General features: G+C 36.8%; 1 protein-coding gene and 1 long non-coding RNA gene across 2 annotated transcripts; one reads left to right on the top strand and one right to left on the bottom strand.

Moving 5' to 3' along the window:
- Positions 1 to 54: 54 nt before the first annotated feature.
- Positions 55 to 20,350, top strand: dnai1.2 (dynein, axonemal, intermediate chain 1, paralog 2). Its single transcript, XM_028002942.1, has 20 exons — positions 55 to 224; positions 342 to 395; positions 1,044 to 1,172; positions 1,499 to 1,579; positions 1,886 to 2,009; positions 3,304 to 3,359; positions 3,505 to 3,660; positions 3,808 to 3,867; positions 3,965 to 4,084; positions 4,256 to 4,340; positions 4,428 to 4,545; positions 4,896 to 4,939; positions 5,033 to 5,280; positions 5,841 to 5,930; positions 6,109 to 6,196; positions 6,326 to 6,405; positions 7,807 to 7,955; positions 10,913 to 11,012; positions 17,827 to 18,009; positions 20,147 to 20,350. The coding sequence occupies exons 1-20, from the start codon at positions 210 to 212 to the stop codon at positions 20,240 to 20,242; spliced, it is 2,076 nt and encodes a 691-aa protein (XP_027858743.1). The 5' UTR covers positions 55 to 209; the 3' UTR covers positions 20,243 to 20,350.
- LOC114135565 (uncharacterized) lies at positions 12,836 to 15,093 on the bottom strand. The gene is made up of 3 exons (XR_003593612.1): positions 14,896 to 15,093; positions 14,530 to 14,647; positions 12,836 to 13,665 (listed from the first exon to the last, which is right to left on the bottom strand). It is a non-coding gene; the product is annotated as an uncharacterized LOC114135565 (long non-coding RNA).
- Positions 20,351 to 21,241: the final 891 nt, after the last annotated feature.

Below are 21,241 nucleotides of genomic sequence, written 5' to 3'. Positions count from 1 at the left end.
AACTGTTAAATCCTAACAACCGCCAGTAACGGAAAGACTGGCGGTTGTCATGGTAACCAGAACACACTAGCCGGGCAGCGTCCTTTAAGCGCGTTCTCCTTTTGCTTGTGACCGTTTGAAGAGTTTGTCTCATTTTTATTGACAAAAACAGACGTAGACATATTTTCCCAAGCTTTTGAAACCGGGGTCCTACCTCAATTCCCGCGAATATGGCTACTAGAAGGGTATTTGTTACCAAATCTTACTTAGTCTAGCTGTGCTACTAGCAAAATCGCAAGACTACTGTGCACGTACTCGTTGACTTTACATTTTTACTCTCGTCTTGATTTGTTTTCCAACAGGGCTCCAGTGTTCACAAATTGCCCGGCCAGAAGTTATCCAGAGCTGTATTAAAGGTGCGTTTATTTCCCAAATATTAGAAGTAAACAACTGAAAGCGAGTAAACCTAAATATCCATTTGGATAAATAAATTATTTACTTTATCATGAAAGTGTCTTGTTTTCACGGCCTTTGAATTTAAACTTTTTGTTACTTGCCACGAACTGCAATATATTTAATTGTAATGGTATCAATCAATCAATCAAATTTTATTTGTATAGCACATTTCAGCAACAAGACATTTCAAAGTGCTTTACATCATTACAAACACAGAAACACAATGCAACATAGAATCAATAATCAAAGCAAAGCATTAAGTCAAGTTCCATCAATAAATTTGTAATTGATTACATTTCAAATACAATTCTAAACAGGTGGGTTTTTAGTTGAGATTTAAAAGAAGTCAGTGTTTCAGCTGTTTTACAGTTTTCTGGACGTTTTCCAGAAAACTATGTGTATGTGTAGAGTAGACCAACAAAACCTGGGGCATGGTTGTAAAGTGGAAGGAATAACATTTCAACTACCAAGACTGAAATTTGTTGTTGGACCATGACAAACTATCGAATAGTCCGAGGGATATGATTACTTTTGCGATGCATTTGTACACCAAAATATAAATTTCTGTTTGCTACAGACATGGATCTATTATTTGCTTGACATTCTAGGATGACGATGACACATGGGATGCGACTGATGGCTTGGACGACTCTTTCTATTCCAAATCCAATGCGGATCATCATCACCATCATCACCACCATCATCATCATCATCATCATCTGGACCTCTCAGAGGCTGTAAGAGAAGAATATAACTGGATGAATGATGAAACAGGCCTGTAAACAGGACACAAGTCCTACTTAAGACGGAAACAGATCACATATAATAATTTTTAAATTAAACTCTAATGTATACTTTGTGGTTGCTTGTTTTCAGCTGTGAATGATGGATAACTGGTGTCTGTACAAGAGATGGATGATATTGTCATGCGGAAATGTCTCCCTCTCTCTCTCTTTCTTTCTGATCTTCTGGCTTATCAAATTATCTGCCCTGGGTGATATTTATTTTACATTACATTCATGTAATTTTGTTTTTTTTGACCTGTACTGATTTATTTATGTAGGAGCTGAAAGAGGAAATTACAAGAGTTCTAAATGCAAACAACCCACATGCTCCCAAAAATCTTGTTCGCTACAGCTTCAAGGTAGGGAAGTCATAACTCAGCGTATAAAATTACATAATATAATGTACATGCTACCATTATTGCAAAATTATAGCCACTGTCAATCCAAATAAGGCATTTTAACATCGTCGTATGAAAACAACTACGCTTGTTGGCTCTTTATAAAGACACAAAATTAAATTGGTATATTGCCTGAAGTCTTTACTGTGATATTTACTTATCTTATGTCTTCTGAGCAGATAACTAAGGTATTTTGGGGAAATCACTCAGTTGTATTGAAATTAATTTATTTTACTAATATTCATCATTTTTATTTGTCTATTTTAGGAACATTTCTATAAGCCAGTGACTGCTGTGGATCACTTGGCTGTCCACTTTGCTTTGGATGGGAACCTATTGCATAAAGACTCTGAGGAAGCTCGAAGACTTAGCCTCTTTCAGCTTCCTACAGGTATGGCAGCTGTAAAGAATCCTGGAATTTTGATCTGGACAGTTAAAGGACATATAAAAAAAAAGAAATTCTACTTCTTATGTTTAATGATGTCCAGGCTTTTATTGTCTTTTCCCCCTATCTGAAAAGACATAAAAAACATGAAAGAAAAAAACTTGAGTGATCATTTTAATTAAGGAATATAGAAGTGAGTTATCAATGCACAAAAGAATAACCACCCAAGATAAAAGTAGTGATAATGTCTTCAACTTCAGTTTATCAGCATGTTTTTATATTATATGGATAACAAGAGATCAAGAAAAATCTTGTGCGAGGTTGGTAGCTTTAGGAGTTAGCAAGCCTTGTCCGCCTGTATTTCAACTAACTAAACTAACACTGCACACATGGCAGATGGGAAAGTTATAAATGCATAGAGGGCAGTCAAAGGTCCTCTCAAAGAAAAAAAACAACAGCTAAATTATAACACGGAAAAATGCTTGAATAATGTTTGGGCATTTGTTGATTTATTTAATGCCTCTATCTGCAGGCATTTTGTACTCATAAAGGACATGTACTGTATAAACAAAAAACAAACATTGACTGACTCTATGTGGCAGTCATGGGATGATCTTAGGTAGGTTCTTATACCACAGATTGGGTTGTTCTAGTGCTGGGCGATAAATGTATTTTTATCAATAAATCGAATTTGCCCATTACAAAAATTTAATTTTTGGAAAATCTGGATTTATTGTCATCATTTCATTCCTTGGGTTTTTGTAGTTAAGACTGATGTCAGCCTACCCAGGACCTATTTTCTTATTTGAACACAAGAAGTTTTGCATCCGGTCAATTCCCAGAAGGGATGATTAAAATAGAAGTGAGTTTTTGAAAATAATCTCTGTCATTTGTAATTTCCTTTTAAGAGTCGAAAGAGAGAAAAATAAATAAATAAAAAATTGGAAATTGAATTTGGTACTTCAGTCAATTTACAAGCCCCAAAAAACCCCCAAAAAATGTGTTAAATTGATCTGCTTTAAAAAACTATAGAGATTATGTGTTGTTTTTGGGGGACTTTTGGCTTGTCTGGACTTAGCAATGTTTGTCCTTTTAAGAATGATAAGGTTTTTTTTTTTTACTTTAAGAGGGTTTTTGTAGCTTATGTTGTTTCTTTATTCTCTGGTGTAGTGAATATTTGGAGCCACTAGATGCCACTATTAAGCTAACAAACAGTTTGCAGAATTATACAATGTACAGAGTGTATTTTGTTTGCTTTATGAACTATAAATTTAAGAATAAATATGTCATATTTGCCCAGGGCTTGTACCAATGGAGAGTAAAGTAGAATCATCTGAGGCGCACGCTGAAACCCCGGTAAAAAGAAGAAAAAGTCTGTATATAGGCACTTAAAATGATTTAAGACATTGTGGAAAAAAATACTGTAAATACTTGAGTAAATACTCAAGTTTGACTTGTGTATTTTGAACTTGAACCTCCCTCTGCTGATTTTCCACAACAGACTACACCTGTGGAGGATGGAGGCGACAGTGAAGAAACTGGAGATGAGGACAAACCACGTCGTGCTTCCTCAAAACGTCGCAAGAGGGAGGCAAAAATTACAAATCAATTCAACTTCAGTGAAAGAGCAGGACAGACTCGCAATAATCCTTCAAGGGTATGAAAAAGCAGTAACTACTGTGTGTAGTTAACATATGCAATGTTTACAAAGTAGGCACTATAATATTGGTATTAACACACTTCGTCGTTGCTTATGTATTGATGTACTATGTATTAAGATAAAGAGGTTTTCCTTTTTCCTCAGGAAAGAAGCTGCCAGACTGAACCTCCTCCCCGCGTCACCTTTTCTGGCTCTGTTAATCAGGTATGTTGCACACTTGTGTTCTGGTGTGTTGTGAGAGAGAGTGTTTCTCTTTGTGTGAAACACTGATTGGTTGACTTTAATAACTGATTGCTTGCAGTGGGAGATCTACGATGCATACTTTCAGAAAATGCAGAAGCAAGACACAATTGAAAAGAGAAAGAAATCCACAGTAGAGAAAAAAGATGATTTTGATGTCAAGAAAAAGATGATGATGGCGGTAAAGTTTTTTTTTTAAGCTTTCCTTCATTAATATATCATTGTGTACATTCAATATATACAATTAAATTATGCAGTCTACACATTACCAAACCAAAACTAATATATTCAACCTAATTGGTTGAAATAGTATTTCCGGAGACCCCAAAACTTTGCTGTGTTTCTATTACAGAATGAGGAGCTCGCTAAAGTGGGCGAGGTAGCCATGATCATTGAACGAATGGTCATCCAAAATACAATGGATGACATAGCACAAGGCATGACCGTTTATATGTGAAACACATTTTTAACAACACACTTTGCTCTATGTTGTTCTCTAACTGCATTCCTTTTGTAACCTTCAGATTTTAAGTACTTTGAGGATGCCTCAGATGAGTTCAGAGACCAGGAGGGAACTCTTCTGCCTTTGTGGACGTTTCAGTATGAAAAAGCCAGACATTTGTCTGTCACTGCCCTCTGCTGGTGTGTTGATTTATCAAATCTGTGAAACATGAAATCTGAATAATGGATTTGTAAAGTTCCGATTCCCTGTGAACTCTATCACATTTTATCAGTATGCAACTTCTCCTGAGCCACCAGGAGTCTTTGTGCTGCTTTTCTGATTAATGCCAGACTGAACCTCCTCCCCGCTAATTTAGTGGATGCCTATGTCTGATAGGTGCAGTTGGTTCAACATTTTGAATTTTCATTTCAAAAGGTTGAAGTCTGGATTTTATTCATTAGTAAAGAGGACCATTAATACATTTTCAGTTTTGTATCTCATTACTGTCACAAAAGAGAAGGATGATTGATAATTCATTATTATTCGATAGGAATAACAAATATCAGGACCTGTTTGCTGTGGGATTAGGATCATGTGAGTATTAATTGAAGTTGTTATAACATTATTATTGAATAATTTTTAAAAACTGATCCTTTCCAAATCATCTTTCTTCTCTGTTGTGGCTAGATGACTTTGGTAAACAGGAGGGCGGCATGCTGCTCTTCTTCTCATTGAAGAACTCGGCTTTTCCGGAGCACATCTACTCCACAGCCTCTGGGATCCTCTGCCTGGACATTCATCCACAACTCTCGTATTTGGTGGCAGTGGGTTTCTACGATGGCTGTGTGGCTGTTTACAACTTGAAGGAGAAACAAGAAGACCCTGTTTACAAGAGTACCGCAAGCACCGGAAAGCACACAGATCCTGTCTGGCAGGTAACATTAGGTTGGGGAGTTCACTGTTTGTGTGTTCAGTTAAATGTTGAAGTACTCAGCTTGCTTTTTTCATGTTCAGGTTAGTTTTTCAGTAGATAAAAAAAAAAGAAATTTAGTTTCAAACAAGTCAGGGTTTCCCCCAGTGTATTTTTAGCCTGGCGGGCCACCAGGGTTTACTTGTGCTCCCACCAGGCTAAACATTGCTTATTTTTTTAAGTCTCTTTAAAATTGTTGCATTTTTTCAGGCTTTATAGTTGGTGTTCAGGTATTAATCTCCCAATCTTTCAATAACAGATAATTATCAAGTGATATTTTCAAATTTCCTGTCAACTTTAAACACTTTTTAACTCAAAAACACGACGGGCCATTGGATGAATGACTGCCCTAGCACCCAACCACCGGGCTTCGCAAGTTTTCTTGTGGGAAACTTTGTATAGTTATTTAGGTTTGGGATACATTTAAATAAAGACATATTTTTGTCAGTTTGAATGCTGAAGATAATCCAAAATCTTCAATCTGTTTATGTGTTTAGTCTTCTCACACAGACATCTTGTATTCAGGTGCGCTGGCAAAACGATGATATGGACAGCAACCATATGTTTTGTTCAGTGTCATCTGATGGCAGAGTTGTGACCTGGACACTTGTCAAGGTTTGTACAGTCAGTACATACTGCAAGTGCAACTTGATTATTTGAATGATTATTTCTCGCTTTTGTGTATTCACATTTTGCGATCATAAATTCATGTGTTTGTTCTTTTTTTTAACTATTAAAGTATTTATTATGTATCTGTATGTTGCTTTCTAACTGTATATTTGTATGATGGCAGAATGAGCTCATGTCATCGGACATCATCAGACTGTCTGTGAAAGGTGCTCCATCTGATGGGTCAGATGGTTCACAGCTGCCTGTCATCTGTAAGACTCCCTCACAGACCTTTATGAGAGTCTCTCTACGATCATGTTTTCACTTTGATTTATAAAATTAGTTTATTAAATGAGACTCAGATATGTGACAGTGTATATCTTTATGCTTCTTATGTGCAGCTCATGGTACATCACTCGACTTCCACAAACAGATTGATTATCTGTTCTTAGTTGGCACAGAAGAGGGGAAAATATATAAGGTATGTGTGAAGGATTTCAAAAGCTGATGTGTCTGAATGACACTTCTAAAAATACATTACAGATTTTGTTGATGTGATCCACTTCGACAGGCAGACCTCCAGGGAAAAAAGAAGTCACATCTTAATTTGACGTACAGTAATAAGGCTATCTGAACTTGTTCTCAAGCCAAAAGAAGTTTGTGTAAAACATGAATGAAAGTGAATTCATTTTAAATGAGAATAAAGCATCATTCTCTAAATGTCACAAAGCCAGGGGTGGGCAGTATTTATCCAAAGTGCCACATGTGTGTTATGGTTGTAGAATCATTAACACTAAACTCTAACTCTAATTATTTTTTTTTATTAACTCCTCTTAACAGTAGTCCTTGGAGATGAGTGATGAAATGAAAACATGCCATACTGACCCACTTTAACCTTTTGGTATCTGTGTCAGTGGGCTGCATCTTAAAATTTTGTATAGAAATTAATTTCAACTCAGACACTATAAAACACACATTTGAAATATGTTTGATACCTTACAGTTCTACTAAGAAAGCACAAAGACTCAGGATCACCTTTGCTTCACTCGGCTGTTCTTGCTAACTTGTTGACAGACACTTCCCCGATATGTGTGGAATTAGATCCTCCTTCTGTCACGTTGGCACGGACACCTTAGAGAGGACTGATTAACAATCTTTCACAGAGCTGCAGGACAGCAGTCATTTTGACTGTGTTTGAAAATGCAGCAGCTGTGTCTACAACCTATCAAGTGTTTACCTAAGATTGTCTTGTTAATTTATCCCTGCAATCTAACTCTTCTATTTTGTTGCTTTCACAATCCCTAAATCAAATTTAGAATAAGGCTGTGAGGTTTATATTTCACTTTAAGTTTCAGTGCAGCAACATTTTTACCAAACCACTTTAGGCTAACACCACAGTGGAAGCATATACACAATAATAAATAACAAGAAAATCATTATATAGTTATCTGCATAGAATAACAAATAAGGTTCACATGTCCCTGATAAAATACCATAATTATGTTAAGTAAAAAGGAATTATAAATAATTTCAACACTCTTTCTTATTGTAATGTGACACACATTCTGTAGAGGTTAACTAGAAAACAAGAATTAAAAAATATGGAAAAAAATAAATAAATTAAAGTATAATGTAAAATCCTAGTTGAACTCTGTTTTCTTTTCAGTCTATATACAGTATATGCCATATCTTGATTTGGTAATATTTGAGTGAAGACATTTCCATTTTTTTTTGTTAGTGTTGTAGATGTTATAAACCTTATTTTAAGGTCTAATATGCCGACACCGAATGAGCTGAGTAACCTATGAACTGTCTTGAGAATATGGACTTCTTTTCACTTTGATTTGTAGGTAATAATCAACTTTTTCCTTTTATTCCCTAGTGCTCCAAGACTTACTCCAGTCAGTTCCTGGAGACATATGATGCCCATCGTATGCCAGTGGATACTGTTAAGTGGAACCACTTCCATCCCAAAATTTTTATTTCTTGCAGTTCAGACTGGAATGTCAAAATCTGGGACCACACCGTCAAGTAAGAAACAGAAATCGAGTCATTTGACTTTTCTTATAGCTATTAACCATAAAATAATAAACTCTACCCTAATCAGTAATCAGTACACGTAACAGTCAAATGAACAGCAGGAGGAACTGTATGTTTTTTTTTCCATTTGTGATAAGTATGAGTCTGTCCCCTAAAACTCTTGTGAATTTAATCTAAATTTATCCTAACTTATCATACAAACTACTTCTCAGTCCAACTCCCCTAAGAACCATTATAAAGGGCATAACAGAGAAGCATTGTTGTGATGATGAAGACAGAGTGTTGAATAGAGAAGGCGCTCTTCAAGAGACAGAGGCCAATTTCAAGTAATCAAATTGTGAAGTCAAATTCTCCTAAGTCATGTTTGATATGTACAGCATTTTTATAACAACTGACGTTAATATAGTTACTTGATTATGCTATAAAGTAGCACATTGTGCTCGGACAGCATAATATCCCCTAAAGCTTTCACCTTACTAATATAATCTGCTGAAAGTTTGGTGCAAGGTATCACAGATGACCTTTAGTGGTCTAATAGTGTCCATGCCTCAAACGCTAGTAGCTCTGTTCCCTTAGGTGACAGTATGAGCACCTACGAGGCATGGTTTGATCTGTAAATAGAGACCTTTTATCTTGTATAATATTTAACTTTAAATTTAATTTAAATAAGCATTCAGTCCTTTGTAGTCTACTTCCTTTTAACCCTACCATTCCAGAATTACTGGGACTAAAGCCTGCTGCAGCAATCAACTGGACAGTTAGCGGGCTTTTCCACTGGACTAATCACCAGACTATCAGAGACGCCATTTATCAACACATATATCATCACTTGTCTGTGACACTGTTGTTTATGTGGTGCTAAGACACTTGCCCACCATCACAAGAGCCAGCGTACCATCTGTGTCTGCTGGCTTAGCTGAACTTTCCATTGACTAAAATAGGCAGTGCTGATCCTGTTGAAAGACTGTGTAGGTGTTGTTCTGTGAAGTATTCGTGTTTGTTGGAAGAGGTTCATTTTCACAGGAGATTGAAAGCTCTGGGAAGTAACATGACTGCTATAATGACTAGTGTTACAGTCTTTCTTTGAAACTCAGGGTTGGGTTGAAAGGAGATGTCAACACTGCATCCATGTTTAACATCCAACGGACAAACCTGTTTTTATTGTCATTTTGATTAGTTGAATAATATAAAACTTAATATATATATGCATTTTCTTTTCATTTTGCCAATGAAAGAATCACACAAAAAATGTGTTCTTGTTAAATAATGGTTCAACAATAACCTTAACACTTTTAATGGTTTGTTTGCAAATAGTCAGACACTCAGTGATATGTTATAGTAATTCCTCTGATCTTTCCATGGTTTTGCAGTGTGTTAGTCTTTATGAGCTTCTTAGACTCATCGTGGATCAAACATAATTTTCTTGGCTCATTTGATTAACCCACACATCCGCCCACATTTTGACTGCACAAGCAGCTTGACTGAATAATGATAGTAATCATTTGCTCATCATGAGAGACACTATTTCAAAGTGTGATCCTTAACATCCTAAAAATACAAAACTTAAGATTTCTGAATTCCAACACGTTCACTTCTCAGCTCACCATGGAATTAAATACTGCCAGGCCTTGTAAATAAATGAATGAAGGAATTAATGTGGATCTCCCTGATGATTAGACTTCAATGCAAAACAATGCAGTGTTTGTGGGCCACAAGGGTTACAACAACATATGTCTTCCAAAAATCAGTGAAAGTAGAATACATTATGATTAAGATCAGTGGGTAAGTGGTGCATGTGCATTTGCCTTATGCAGAGAAAAAACAATAGGTATACTGAAAATTGCTCCATCTTCTGACAGCTATATGTGAGTAGGTTTCTGTTTTATACTGTGGAGAGACTAGACTTTAGTTAATTTGCCCTGAATTCCTCACACACAAATATAAAGTAGTTTTAAATATCATAAATAGTTTTTTTTCAGGGGGTATTTTATCTTTCAATTAAAAAAATTCCACCTGAAGGCGCAGAGGAAAGACAAGGAAATATGTTGGGGGTCTTTTTTCAGGATCCACTTAATTTATAAATAAAGTTAAGCTGTGTGCTGTTTATTTCTAGTACAGGTAAAGCTGTTTTGTGAAGGTCTCAGAAGTTTCTCAGAGAATGCTATGAAATAAACAGCAATAAACGCTGTAAGCAGGTCAAGGATGAAGATGTGTAAAAGGTTGAGAGCACAACCTTCTGGCACTCCTGTGCATCCTATATTTCTATCATATAAGGCTCATGTCTCTAAAAACAAAATTGCCCCTCGAAAATACTGACTATTGATTCATTGATTTATTGCCTTTTGCGACGGGCTTAGACATGTAAAAACTAAAGAGTCAAAGTAATCAAAACTAGCGTTTTGTTAGTGTAGCTATTTCTTTTTTATCTTTATTCTGGTCAGTTATATTCCAAGCTTTTAAGCTTTGAATTTTTTAACGGATTCAAACATAGCACACTGACCTGAATGTGCAAATGAAATGTGTGCCAATAAGCATTAGTTGCACAAGGTGATATGCATTCTTCAGGCAATGCATTTTGAGTCTTTCACTCTTTTATACATGTTTCTGGATTCTATTCATCCATCCATCCATCCATCCATCCATTGTCTGTTCACCCTTGTCCCTAATGGGGTCGGGAGGGTTGCTGGTGCCTATCTCCAGCTACGTTCCAGGCGGGAGGCGGGGTACACCCTGGACAGGTCGCCAGTCTGTCGCAGGGCGGATTCTATTCAGGAACAAGAATTCGGTCCTGTGACAGGGCCTCCGTTTTCACTTGCTCCTGAGTGCATTCCCAAAGGGATTATCAAATATATCAGCTCTCAGAAAATTAAATGCGTAATTAAATGTATGTTTAAGGTGAGCAACTTTGCCTGTATTTTACTTTAGCTTTACTTTTGTAATTATTTCAGCACTCCAATGTTCACCTTCGACCTTAACTCACCCGTTGGAGATGTTTGCTGGGCTCCTTACTCCTCCACTATATTTGCTGCTGTGACAATAGACAGAAAGGTAAGGGCCTTTTTCAGTTCTCTCCTTTTCCTTTTTCAAAATGCAGCATGGTAAAATGAGCAGAACTTCTAATCATTTTCTACCTTTAGAATTTAGAACATACAAAACATTCTTCTTTTAAACATGATTTTTAAAAGAAGCATGTCACCAGTTTTAGACTTTCATCAGAGCCTGAAGCGTGCTTGCCTCCGAGATTGCACAGATGCGGCAACACGTATCTGCTGGGTGTCAACGATAACTTGACATTTATTTGACTGAACATGTGGAGCACCACAGCTATACCATCTACCATCTGCCACTCACTTTTTAATCTTCTTTATATATTGGATGAGTCTCAAATCAAAGTTAAGTAACCTCAGGAAATCGAGTTGGTTCAGACTCTGATTTCATGTAACAAAGAAGCTTCCTAGTTATTGATTCCAGGCAAAAGTAATTTCAGTGGGTGTCATGTTGCTTATCTTCACATATTTTTTCTGTATGGCTTCAAGCTGTCCCCATCTGTTGGTCCTCTCAGTCTGCGCAACACTATAAAAGTCAAGGTTGTTATGTCTGACACGTTTCCTTTGCAGTGCGCCAAGTGAAGTCTAGTGAGAACGACAGAGAGGAAATGTGAGCTGAGTAATTTGAGAGACACCTTATGTGATCCTTGGTGTGTTTATATCATGTCCTCTCAACTGCCAGGATTTCGTCACCACAGGCACCAGCTGTGGAATAGGATAACTCATTATACCACACAACCAATCTTTTGCCCTCCCTGAGACGTGGAACCAGGGCTGCTTTTGGGACAATTGTTCCCGCTCTGCGTTTCTAGTATATGTGGTAGAAATTTACCAGAAAATGAACCAGAATAGCAAGATGCTTTTCCATTTATTAGAAGCTTTGGCAAGGAGGTTTTTGGATCAATATTTCAAATTGCAAAGAGGTATGGTTGAATCTTTGCAACCATACCTCTGTCTCATATTTTATGTTAGCTTTAATTGTGATAGATTACTTTGCAGTTCCACCTTATTGTAGACTCTGGGGTGTGGCAAAAGAATGAATAAAGCATACATTTTAATAGCCATTTGAAATGGCAATGTTTTTGTGTGTTTTAAGTTTGTGACGTTAGTAGTTTGACAGGAAGAAAGGTGAGGAGAGAAGGGGAAGACATGCAGCACAGGATTGAAGGTTGATCCCTGTGTTCAGTTGTATTTTCTCAATTTCATCAAGACTGAGTACTTTATTTTATTTTGGTCAGATTAAAAGGAATGATATAAGACACACAGAACTCTCACATTTATTGACTGGCATTAACCTCCATGTTCTCTCAGTACAGCGGTTTTGTTGCAGCACATTAATCAATTTCTGTGGCAACTCTCGAGTAGAGCTTAGAGTGACTCATTTAAGTCGTGTGCTCCTTGATGCATGTATACCAATAATGACAACCTGGCTCTCAGTTACTTCTGCCGCGCCACAAAATGTCAGAGGAACAATGGTGTGAGTGTGTGGGTTTGTGTGAGCTTGTGCACATGTGTTCATGAGGATAATGCATTGACTGGAGGCTGAGGTGCAAGAATGACACGCAGTTGTGTGGCGCAGACAAATTCTCTCTGTCCCTGATCCTCCATCTGAGCTGCCTGTTTAGAAAAGTGTCTGGATGACATAATGAGAAAGTCTGGTCATCTCTGCTGGTGATTAGTCTTCAAGCTCTGTGTGTATACTGTTTCTGGTGGATGTCCTCTCAACCTTCTCTGTAGGAACTGTCACACACATTTTTCAGTCTTTGTAGTTTCCTAGAAATTAAATGAGCAAATCCCAAAAGACAAGACGATGTACAAAGGGTATTATTTTTGGAAAGTCTGTTTTTATTTACATTTTAACAAAAATGACAGGTTGAAAATTATTTATATCCTTCTCCAGTCTTGCTTTGCGTTGCAACAAACTAACATTTGTACTTAGAGGCAGCCTTTTTGCATTTTTAACCATTCGTCTTTTTAATAAGGTCCAAGTCATTGAGGTTAGAACGTCTCCTTGCCATTAAATTTAGCTCCTTCCAAAACTTCATTATCATAGTTAAGTGGGGACTCTGGCTAGATCAATCAACACATTAGTATCACATTCAGTCTTTAGATGCCTACCTAAACCTACAAGGAGTATAGATCATTTTGACCCTACCTCTAAGAATTCAACTTTTTCAACTCGTCATTTTCAAAATGAAAATATTCCCAAATGGCAACACTTTTGTCTCAGAGAAAATAGCAGTGCAAGCAATCAAAGGTTAGTTAAAAATATTATGTCAACCCAACTCTACATTGTACTTATGTTTTTAATATATTTGTTTACATTCTTGGTGACTTCACATAATTGTGAACCTGAAGAGGAACATCTGTGATGTAATTGTACTATATACACTGTCTATAAAGTCTTTCTGTTTTAGTCAGATTTTATAACTTGTAAAAAAAGATGACTTAGAAAAGGAGTCCTCATTACATAGGATGATAGCGTAAATTAAATTCAGCCATTTTCTCTGTTGAAAATGTGCATCACTATTGGACTGGTCACTGCGTGGGTACAGTAGTTTTCTAAAAAGCAGATGAGTTTCTACAGATTGGTTTCATAGACGTCCAGGTCCAGCTTTTGGGTCAATTCATAGCCCCGTTTCTCCTCTGTTTCCCTGCAACACAGTACAACAACGGACGCACTGATTGGTGGCTTGCTTGGATGCTTTCACCTACATTTTTAATGGGGTCAAAACACCCCAAAACATTATTTTAATGCCAGACCAAGAAAAAAGATGCAGTGTTAAGTGGTCAATCTAATCATTACTCCTCTTTACAGAATTCAAAGAAATTGACTTTTTTGATCAACCAGCAAGTTAGTATTCTGCAGTGTCATGCAATGCATTAATGCAGAGAGCCAAGTTAAACTTCAAAAAAAGATTACACTACAATTTGCCAAAGTTAAAATTTAACACACTCATATATCTCTATTAATAAAAGGCGTTATCTCTTTGTGAGATTAGATTTGAGCTTTATTACATTTTGCTTAGTTATAAATGTTTGTACTTAAATATCGTCGGTTATACAATGCAAATTACATAAAAATAAGTCATTTCAAAACAACTATGCTGAGCCATGGGACTCCACCACAGTATAATTACAATTCTAGGCTTTTTGTTAGTCAGAAAGAAGAGTGCTCAACAGTTAAATTTGAAGCATTTGTTAAACAGAAAATGTATTAGAAGCAGAAAACCAACAAAAATAAGTTTCAATGATAGCAGTGTATGTCCACATTTTCACAGATTAAATATCTCAACATTTCAGAAATAATTTGCTCTATCTGAATGCTTCACACATCTGAGGTAGAGCCCCAGAACGCTTCGCAGTAAGGTAACAATCTGAATTTTCTGACCAGAGTAAAGACTTGTCTTTACAAACATCCTTCCAACATCAGAGCGTGATTTTTTAAAAGTCTCAAAGAAACTGAATACAGAGCAACACCATCAGTGTTTGAGAAAAAATAACTGTGATTTACAAACCTTTTTATACTTAGTAGTTTTTTTCCGATCAGGAGAATAAAGACAATGACCAGGAAGCCAACGGCAGCTGACACACCAATCAACCAAGGCTGAAGAGTCCTTTTTGTTGATCTTACAGCTGATGACATAAATCCACATAAATGAATTTGTAAAATCATGAAGAAAATATATAATATTTTACTCAACTTTACGTTTTAGTAAAGTTCATAATCTACACCAATTGACTTATTAAATGTTTTATTTGAAAGATAACTATCACAGCACAATTCATTCTTGATCCCCAAGCAGTGCTGAAATAATCTCCAAGAGGACGAAATGTTTACTTATGTGTCAAGATTCCAAGTTAATCGTAAAAAATAGTCTTACTGTTTTCAGCAGAGCAGCTGGTAGCACACAGGAGCACACAAAACGCAAGCAAGTTCATCCCAAACATGGTCGATCGGTTGTTTTAACCCAAGTGACCAACACAGAACGTTCAGCTCAACTCAGCTGCCGAGAACATGCACACGATGTATGTCGTCTCTCTATCGCTGCATAACTGTGTTGTAGTCACAGGTCAGAGTCTACAGCAGAATTATCTTAGGAATCTGGGTGTGTTATCAGTTTTAATAGTCATAAACACTTTTTAATCACCTCTTTCATCTAATTACGACATGTGGGGACCACAGAAATGCAGTACCTAAAGTCTACCAGAGTATAAGATAGATACATTTTATTTTAAAATTGATGTCTTAATTACTTATTTTAGTGATGTAATTTGTTTTATTAGGTGTGCGGGGCTGGACCATAGAAGGACAATAATTGATGATACAGTCGTGTGGAGTAATGCTATTGCATTATCATTTCCCGTGACTCAGCATTTTCCTTCCTTCTCAAATGTACCAGCCTACCAAGTATTGCATCCATGCAGCACTCTGTGATTGTGTTGCAGATTCTGAGAGTGTTTATTTACTCCAGTTTGGCTCTGTTGAGTTGTAGTGCACCAGATGTGATCTCAGCATGTGCTTTTTTTGATAGTACCAGACTCTAGTAGGATGTTTTCAATATTCATGGCTAAAATTCAGGTTGTTTTGCTTTACAACGTTCCAAAACTGTTATCCAGTAGACGCAAAAAGTATTTACAGCACCAGGTAAAATGCCAGAGTTTTGTTATCTATGAAAATGAGACTGGATAAATTGAAACTATCACTTTTACTTGCCTGCAGTCAGAATGCAGAATTCTGATGAACTCCAACCAAACAGAGTGAATTCTGAATTTCTATTAACATTAATTTTACTAAAGTAAACTTTTACGAGTGTACACACTTATGTAACCCAATTGCTGCAGCGTTGTTATTTTTCTACATTTCCATTGTGAAAGGTACGTTTGTTTATTAGCTGGAATGTAAAACAGAAATTTTACCTTTAGGTTACAAGTTTTGAAATGACTTATAGCCTCATTTTTGAATTTCAGTGACTTTTAGTTGACTGTAGTTTTTATTTCCACTGCATGTTACTGGATGGGTTGGCTGGAATAATAAGGCTGTACTTGTATATTACTCAAGAGCATACTTTTGATAGCACTGTGACATACAGTTCTGATGCAGTATGTGGCTTGTTGGATGGTTTAACTTGTTGGCTTGACCATGTTCTGAAAGTTAAGTGGGCAAGAATTTGTCCTTGTGTGGACTGGTTCTTGGATCCATTTCTGATCCCTTTTTCAAGGGAGGCATTTTTGATTATCTCCACTTGAAAGATCAGCCTAAACAATAAATCGTTGTACCCCACTTCGCTCTCCCAAAGATTTAGTTCTGGATGGCCATCCCTTCAAATGAAGAGAATCCAGGCAACATGAATTTGGTTGATACTATTGTATCTCATGATTAAGTTGTTGTCATTTGAGGCCTTTTCCTGTCTGTAAAAAAACATAATAAATAAATGCAGCCAAATGTCCAACTAAAATTACTTTCTGCTATCCTCAGAATGTGCCACACAGCAATCCATACATCTATGTAATTACTGAGAATTACAGAAAAAATACACTGCGGACAAAGAGCTGCTTGGCACGGTTCTAATCTGCTGGCAACTTTCCCCAGATAAAATTCAAATAGCAGGCAGGGAGTTACGTTTTATGGCCGTAGGACATTGCAGGTGACCTGTCCAGAGTGTTCTTCGCCCTCGCCTAATAAAGAGCTGCAGAAAGGCGCCATTCAGCGAGGATTAGCAGGGAAAGATGGATAACGGTGTGATAGTTGCATAAACAAGGAATTTCCTTTGTTAGAAATAAATACAGTGCAGTGCTTCATTGTCTTTGAATATTGAGCAAGTCTCAAAAAGATATATCTTTTCTTAGAGCTACAAAACTCTGGCACAAAGCTTCTCTTTTAGATTCTTGGGAGGGAACATTTTAAGACCTGTAATTTGTAGTTTTATGCTAATGTGAGCCAAGGTAATTATAAATTCAGTGAAGTAAACTGACTGCTCCAAGTGGCTTTGTGAATTACAAATGCAGTCATATTGCCCTGCAATTACTCATGACTAATGTCGCATTAGTCTTTAGATTTGAACATCAAAAACACTGTTGTTAATAGCTGCACTGATAAGAGTTTAGAGAAAGTCATACCTCGTTGGAGCTTGATGATTAGCTACAAACGAGGGTTCTTTGCATGAACACTTCACTAGCACAGGCACAGTAATCTTTCTGAAAAAAAATGTAGGATCTGCTTTGTAATAGTAGTATTGTAATTTGATGTTATCAGATTATCAAAATAAATTAAAGGTGACAGTTATGACATGATGTCCAGTAGATGAGGAAGTCTAGGAACATGGAAAACATCAACAGCACCAACATGCCCACAAATATGGAGAGTAAAGACTCAGAATTACGAGTCCCATGCACTTTGAACTTTTATAGGTTTTGTCAGTTCACAAAAACAAATGTCTGTGTGTTTTTAATGTCATTTTATGTAGCAAACTAACAAAAAGTGGTTTGTAATTTTTTAGTAAGAGGAAAAGGTTGCATGGTTTCTGAAATTTTCTACCAATAATAACCTGAAAAGTATAATGGTGTACATAGTAGGGGAATATTTCCACAAGACACAAGTAAGCTGGTCAGAAATTGATGGGAAGAAGATACAGACTAATCCTGCTGAAGAACTATTTTTGAAAGGCAGTGTGCTCTTCTTTTCACCACATTAGCAAAATACAAGTTTTTCTGTGCTTTAAGATATTTCTTTTATACATTGTTATCGCTAAATGCCAATACATTTGATGAGAAAAAAAAAAGTGAAACGAGTTATAATGACTCATCTTTCTCAGGTTCACGTCTTTGACCTGAGTATCAACAAATTCGAAGGGATCTGCCATCAGATAGTGGTTGCCAAAAGGACCAGGCTGACTCACATTGAATTTAATCCCATTCATCCTATCATCATTGTGGGGGATGACCGGGGGACTGTGACCAGCCTCAAGCTCTCTCCAAACCTCCGCAAGAAGCCCAAGGTGAGTAAAATCAATAAATCTCATTTGCTCCACCACTCGTAAGCAGTGCAATGGTAACAGTGTAGTTGGATATCCAGGGAAGCGCTGCTACATAGGCTTTTATGATTATTTATTGTTGGAAAATGCAAAAGATACTCATATTAGTTTTGCATAGCTTGTGGAATTCTGCACACATTAGTTTTTCCTTTTATGTCAGAAACCGTCATGTCATATATGGAAACAGTCTGGATTTCTTTATGTATATTTAATATAGTCTAAGAGGACAACTTGATTCAGCTCAGCAAATAATAAGATTAACCCTAATTTAATTTTTTTGTAGCATGCTGATAAAAAAAACCCTTCAATTATTCATAAGTTATCAATATTACAATGGTTTTGTCAAATGTTGTCGAAAGTGTGCAAAACAGCATCATCACCTGCCAATTTAATTATCTTAAAAATATGTTACTTGCTGTCATGAACAGAGAGTAAATCGTCTTGGCTCATACGCCAAATGTTTGCAAGAAGTTGTGTCTCATTTCACCTGCTGTGTTGACGCTCAGAACAAAAGATGTTCATCAAACTTGCATAATTATATCGACTGTGCTGCCAAGTACAATCGGCTACAGCAGTGATTGATAAATCTGAAAAGTTATTAACAAGTCAAACCGATTAACCGGACCGTCCTACCAGCTGCTGAAAACGGGTTTACTTAAATGGTCATGGAAACCAATAAAGGCTGCAGTTGTCTTCAACCTAATTCTGATTTAATCTCACTATGGAATAATCTCCCTGTCGCGTTACAAAGTTATCTGAATCGCTATTTCTCTTGTTGACAGAAAGAATGCCAATTTGAATAAATTAAAGAAAAACAATTTGGTCAGCGGTGTATAATAGCATAGCAAAATGTAGCTGGTCTAAAAAACAAAGTGCCACTTTAATCTTCCTCTGCTAGATGAGTCCCTGAAGCCTCTCTTAAGCTGAGAAGTAATCACATCAGTCCTTCTGAACGCAGGAGGAAAGCAAATGGCACACTGAGTCACAACACTTTAATCAGAGCCCATTAACAGTTAGCTCTGCTGCGCTTCCACTTTTCCTTTGTGTTGTTTGCATCAGTGCGTGTAAACCAGACAGAACTTTAATGACTAGAGAGAAGCATTCATTGCATTCATTTTCACAACACACTTCACTGCACATTGTATTACGCAGACTCCTCCAAACATCCTGTCTTAACCACAGAATTATAGGAACACAACTTAACACGCGCCGCGCGCGCGCGCACCGACGCAGTTCTCCTTCTCCTGCAATTTCTGACTTTACGCCTCACAAGTCCATTAGTGATATAATTGCACAGTTCAGCATCACTGACAGTGCTTAGAGGATTTTAAAGGCCAGTGTGGCAAAAATAAATTAATAAATAAGCCGCAAAAACGCATTTAGCAAATAGTCTTGATAGGATAGCCTGTCCGGACCAAGATGGCGAGCACAAAACGACATTAAGGCTTGAAAATTGCCACAGCTCTCAGTTCTTATTATAACCATTCATGTATCTGTCATATTTTTTATACTCAATCTGAAATAAGTTCTGATTATTGGTATCAGTAAGTTTAAAATATAGAGTATTGTGATCACAGCTGCGTTGTCACGTTCTGGTTCATGCTGTTGTTTTGCACATGTAGTCGCCTTGGCCTCAAGGTCTGTCATGTTTTTATGAGGGATTAAATTAATCATTCTAAAATATATTATACTTTATACATTTTAACCTTATTTCTTGAAGAAATGAAGAGGCCACGTAAAATGATCAGTTTCTCTGATTTAACTTTTTATATGTTTGAGTAACATGAACACATGTAGAACTATCGACAACATGTCTCCGAAACTGCAAGCAAACGTTTTGAATTTATTTGCAGAAAATGAGAAATGGTCAAAATAAGGAAAAAGATGCAAATAATGCAAAGAAAAGAAGTTCATATTCATTTAGAAACAGCAATACTAATGTTTTAACTCAGGAAGAGTTCAGAGATCAATATTTGTGCTCTTCATTTTTCCAGAGCTGTACATGTTTTATTCTGTCTTTGTGTGTCCACCACTGTATTTCCTTTACTTCCTGGTAAGAAGAAGAATTTAATCGTTGGTTCTTTGTTTTTTGTGTGTTTAGAGCAAGAAGGGCCAGGAGCTGCCCAAGGGGTCAGAAGCAGAGTTGTTAAAGATGGACAGGCTGCTCAGCCTGCTGAGAGAACCAGAGCTGGACTGAAGTCACACCGACTCCGCTTCAGTTCAGACAATGCGGCTTCTCAGATGGTGGCTTTTTTAAATATGTTTGTAGCAAATAAAATGAACATGTTGCAATCTGTGTATTTGATCAAATGTTCTCTTAGAGTCTTACTTGATGAAATTCAAATGAGAGCTGGGCGGCTTTCTGAATGCCCCAAATTCTTTTTGATTTTTTTTTTTGCTGTTTTGTTGTTTCTTTTTCTACTTTTGATATATTGAGTAGACACAAGTACCCTCAGTGAAAGTTGTAAGAGGAATGCTTGTCACTGTGTTATATTGTGTTCAGTTATATCGCCTGAATTTTCTGGGAACTGAGGACGGTTGTTGCTGTTCTGCAAAAGGATCCCTGTCTCATTTAGACTAAAAGTGTGATTTCAGATGCGTAACGGTCCTCGATAAGAAGACCAATTTGCATCAGAGGCGTCTGGGAAACAACCTTGTTGTAAGTCATTTAGAGTAATGCAAATGTCCATGCAATCTTTACTCCCCAAGGAAACACTGACATGTCGGAAATGTTATTGTGTGCTTCTTTATTACTTGTCTTTTCACAAGTTATGTAAGCAATATTGACACTGATGCGTCTCCATAAAATCACAGAATGTGTTTTTTGTTTTTTTTGCCATAAAAAGCTGAGACATGTTTTTGTTTCATTCAGAAAACGTCAAGAAAAGCAGAGTTCAACTGATTTGAGTCACTTGTTGTTTTTCTTGATATTTGTTTAATTGAGACTTCAGTCTGTCTTACCTGAACATGCTGCATGTCCTTTCATGTAATTTGTCGACAATAAACATATTAAAACTGTAGCAGACTGGATTCAGCAGATTTCAGAGGACAATTCAGAGTTGATAGGAATCTCTAATTGGGTTGGGATTTGTTTGGGAGTTGTTAAAGAAAAACCTAACTGTAGCTTTCCAGCTCATTTTAGCTCTTCCGTACAAATTTCTCAGACTCTTTGGGTGGGATTTTTACATTGACCAAA

This window comes from Xiphophorus couchianus, chromosome 20 (genome assembly GCF_001444195.1).
Source record: "Xiphophorus couchianus chromosome 20, X_couchianus-1.0, whole genome shotgun sequence".
Lineage (NCBI taxonomy): Eukaryota > Metazoa > Chordata > Actinopteri > Cyprinodontiformes > Poeciliidae > Xiphophorus > Xiphophorus couchianus.
This window is presented reverse-complemented; position numbering and strand designations above follow the sequence as displayed.

What these genes read in the sequence shown, in the direction of transcription:
- dnai1.2 (XM_028002942.1), top strand. An exon ending in TTGTTCGCTACAGCTTCAAG is followed by an intron (nt 1,580 to 1,885) that starts GTAGGGAAGTCA and finishes TGTCTATTTTAG; the next exon opens with GAACATTTCTATAAGCCAGT. An exon ending in AGAAAAAGATGATGATGGCG is followed by an intron (nt 4,085 to 4,255) that starts GTAAAGTTTTTT and finishes TTTCTATTACAG; the next exon opens with AATGAGGAGCTCGCTAAAGT.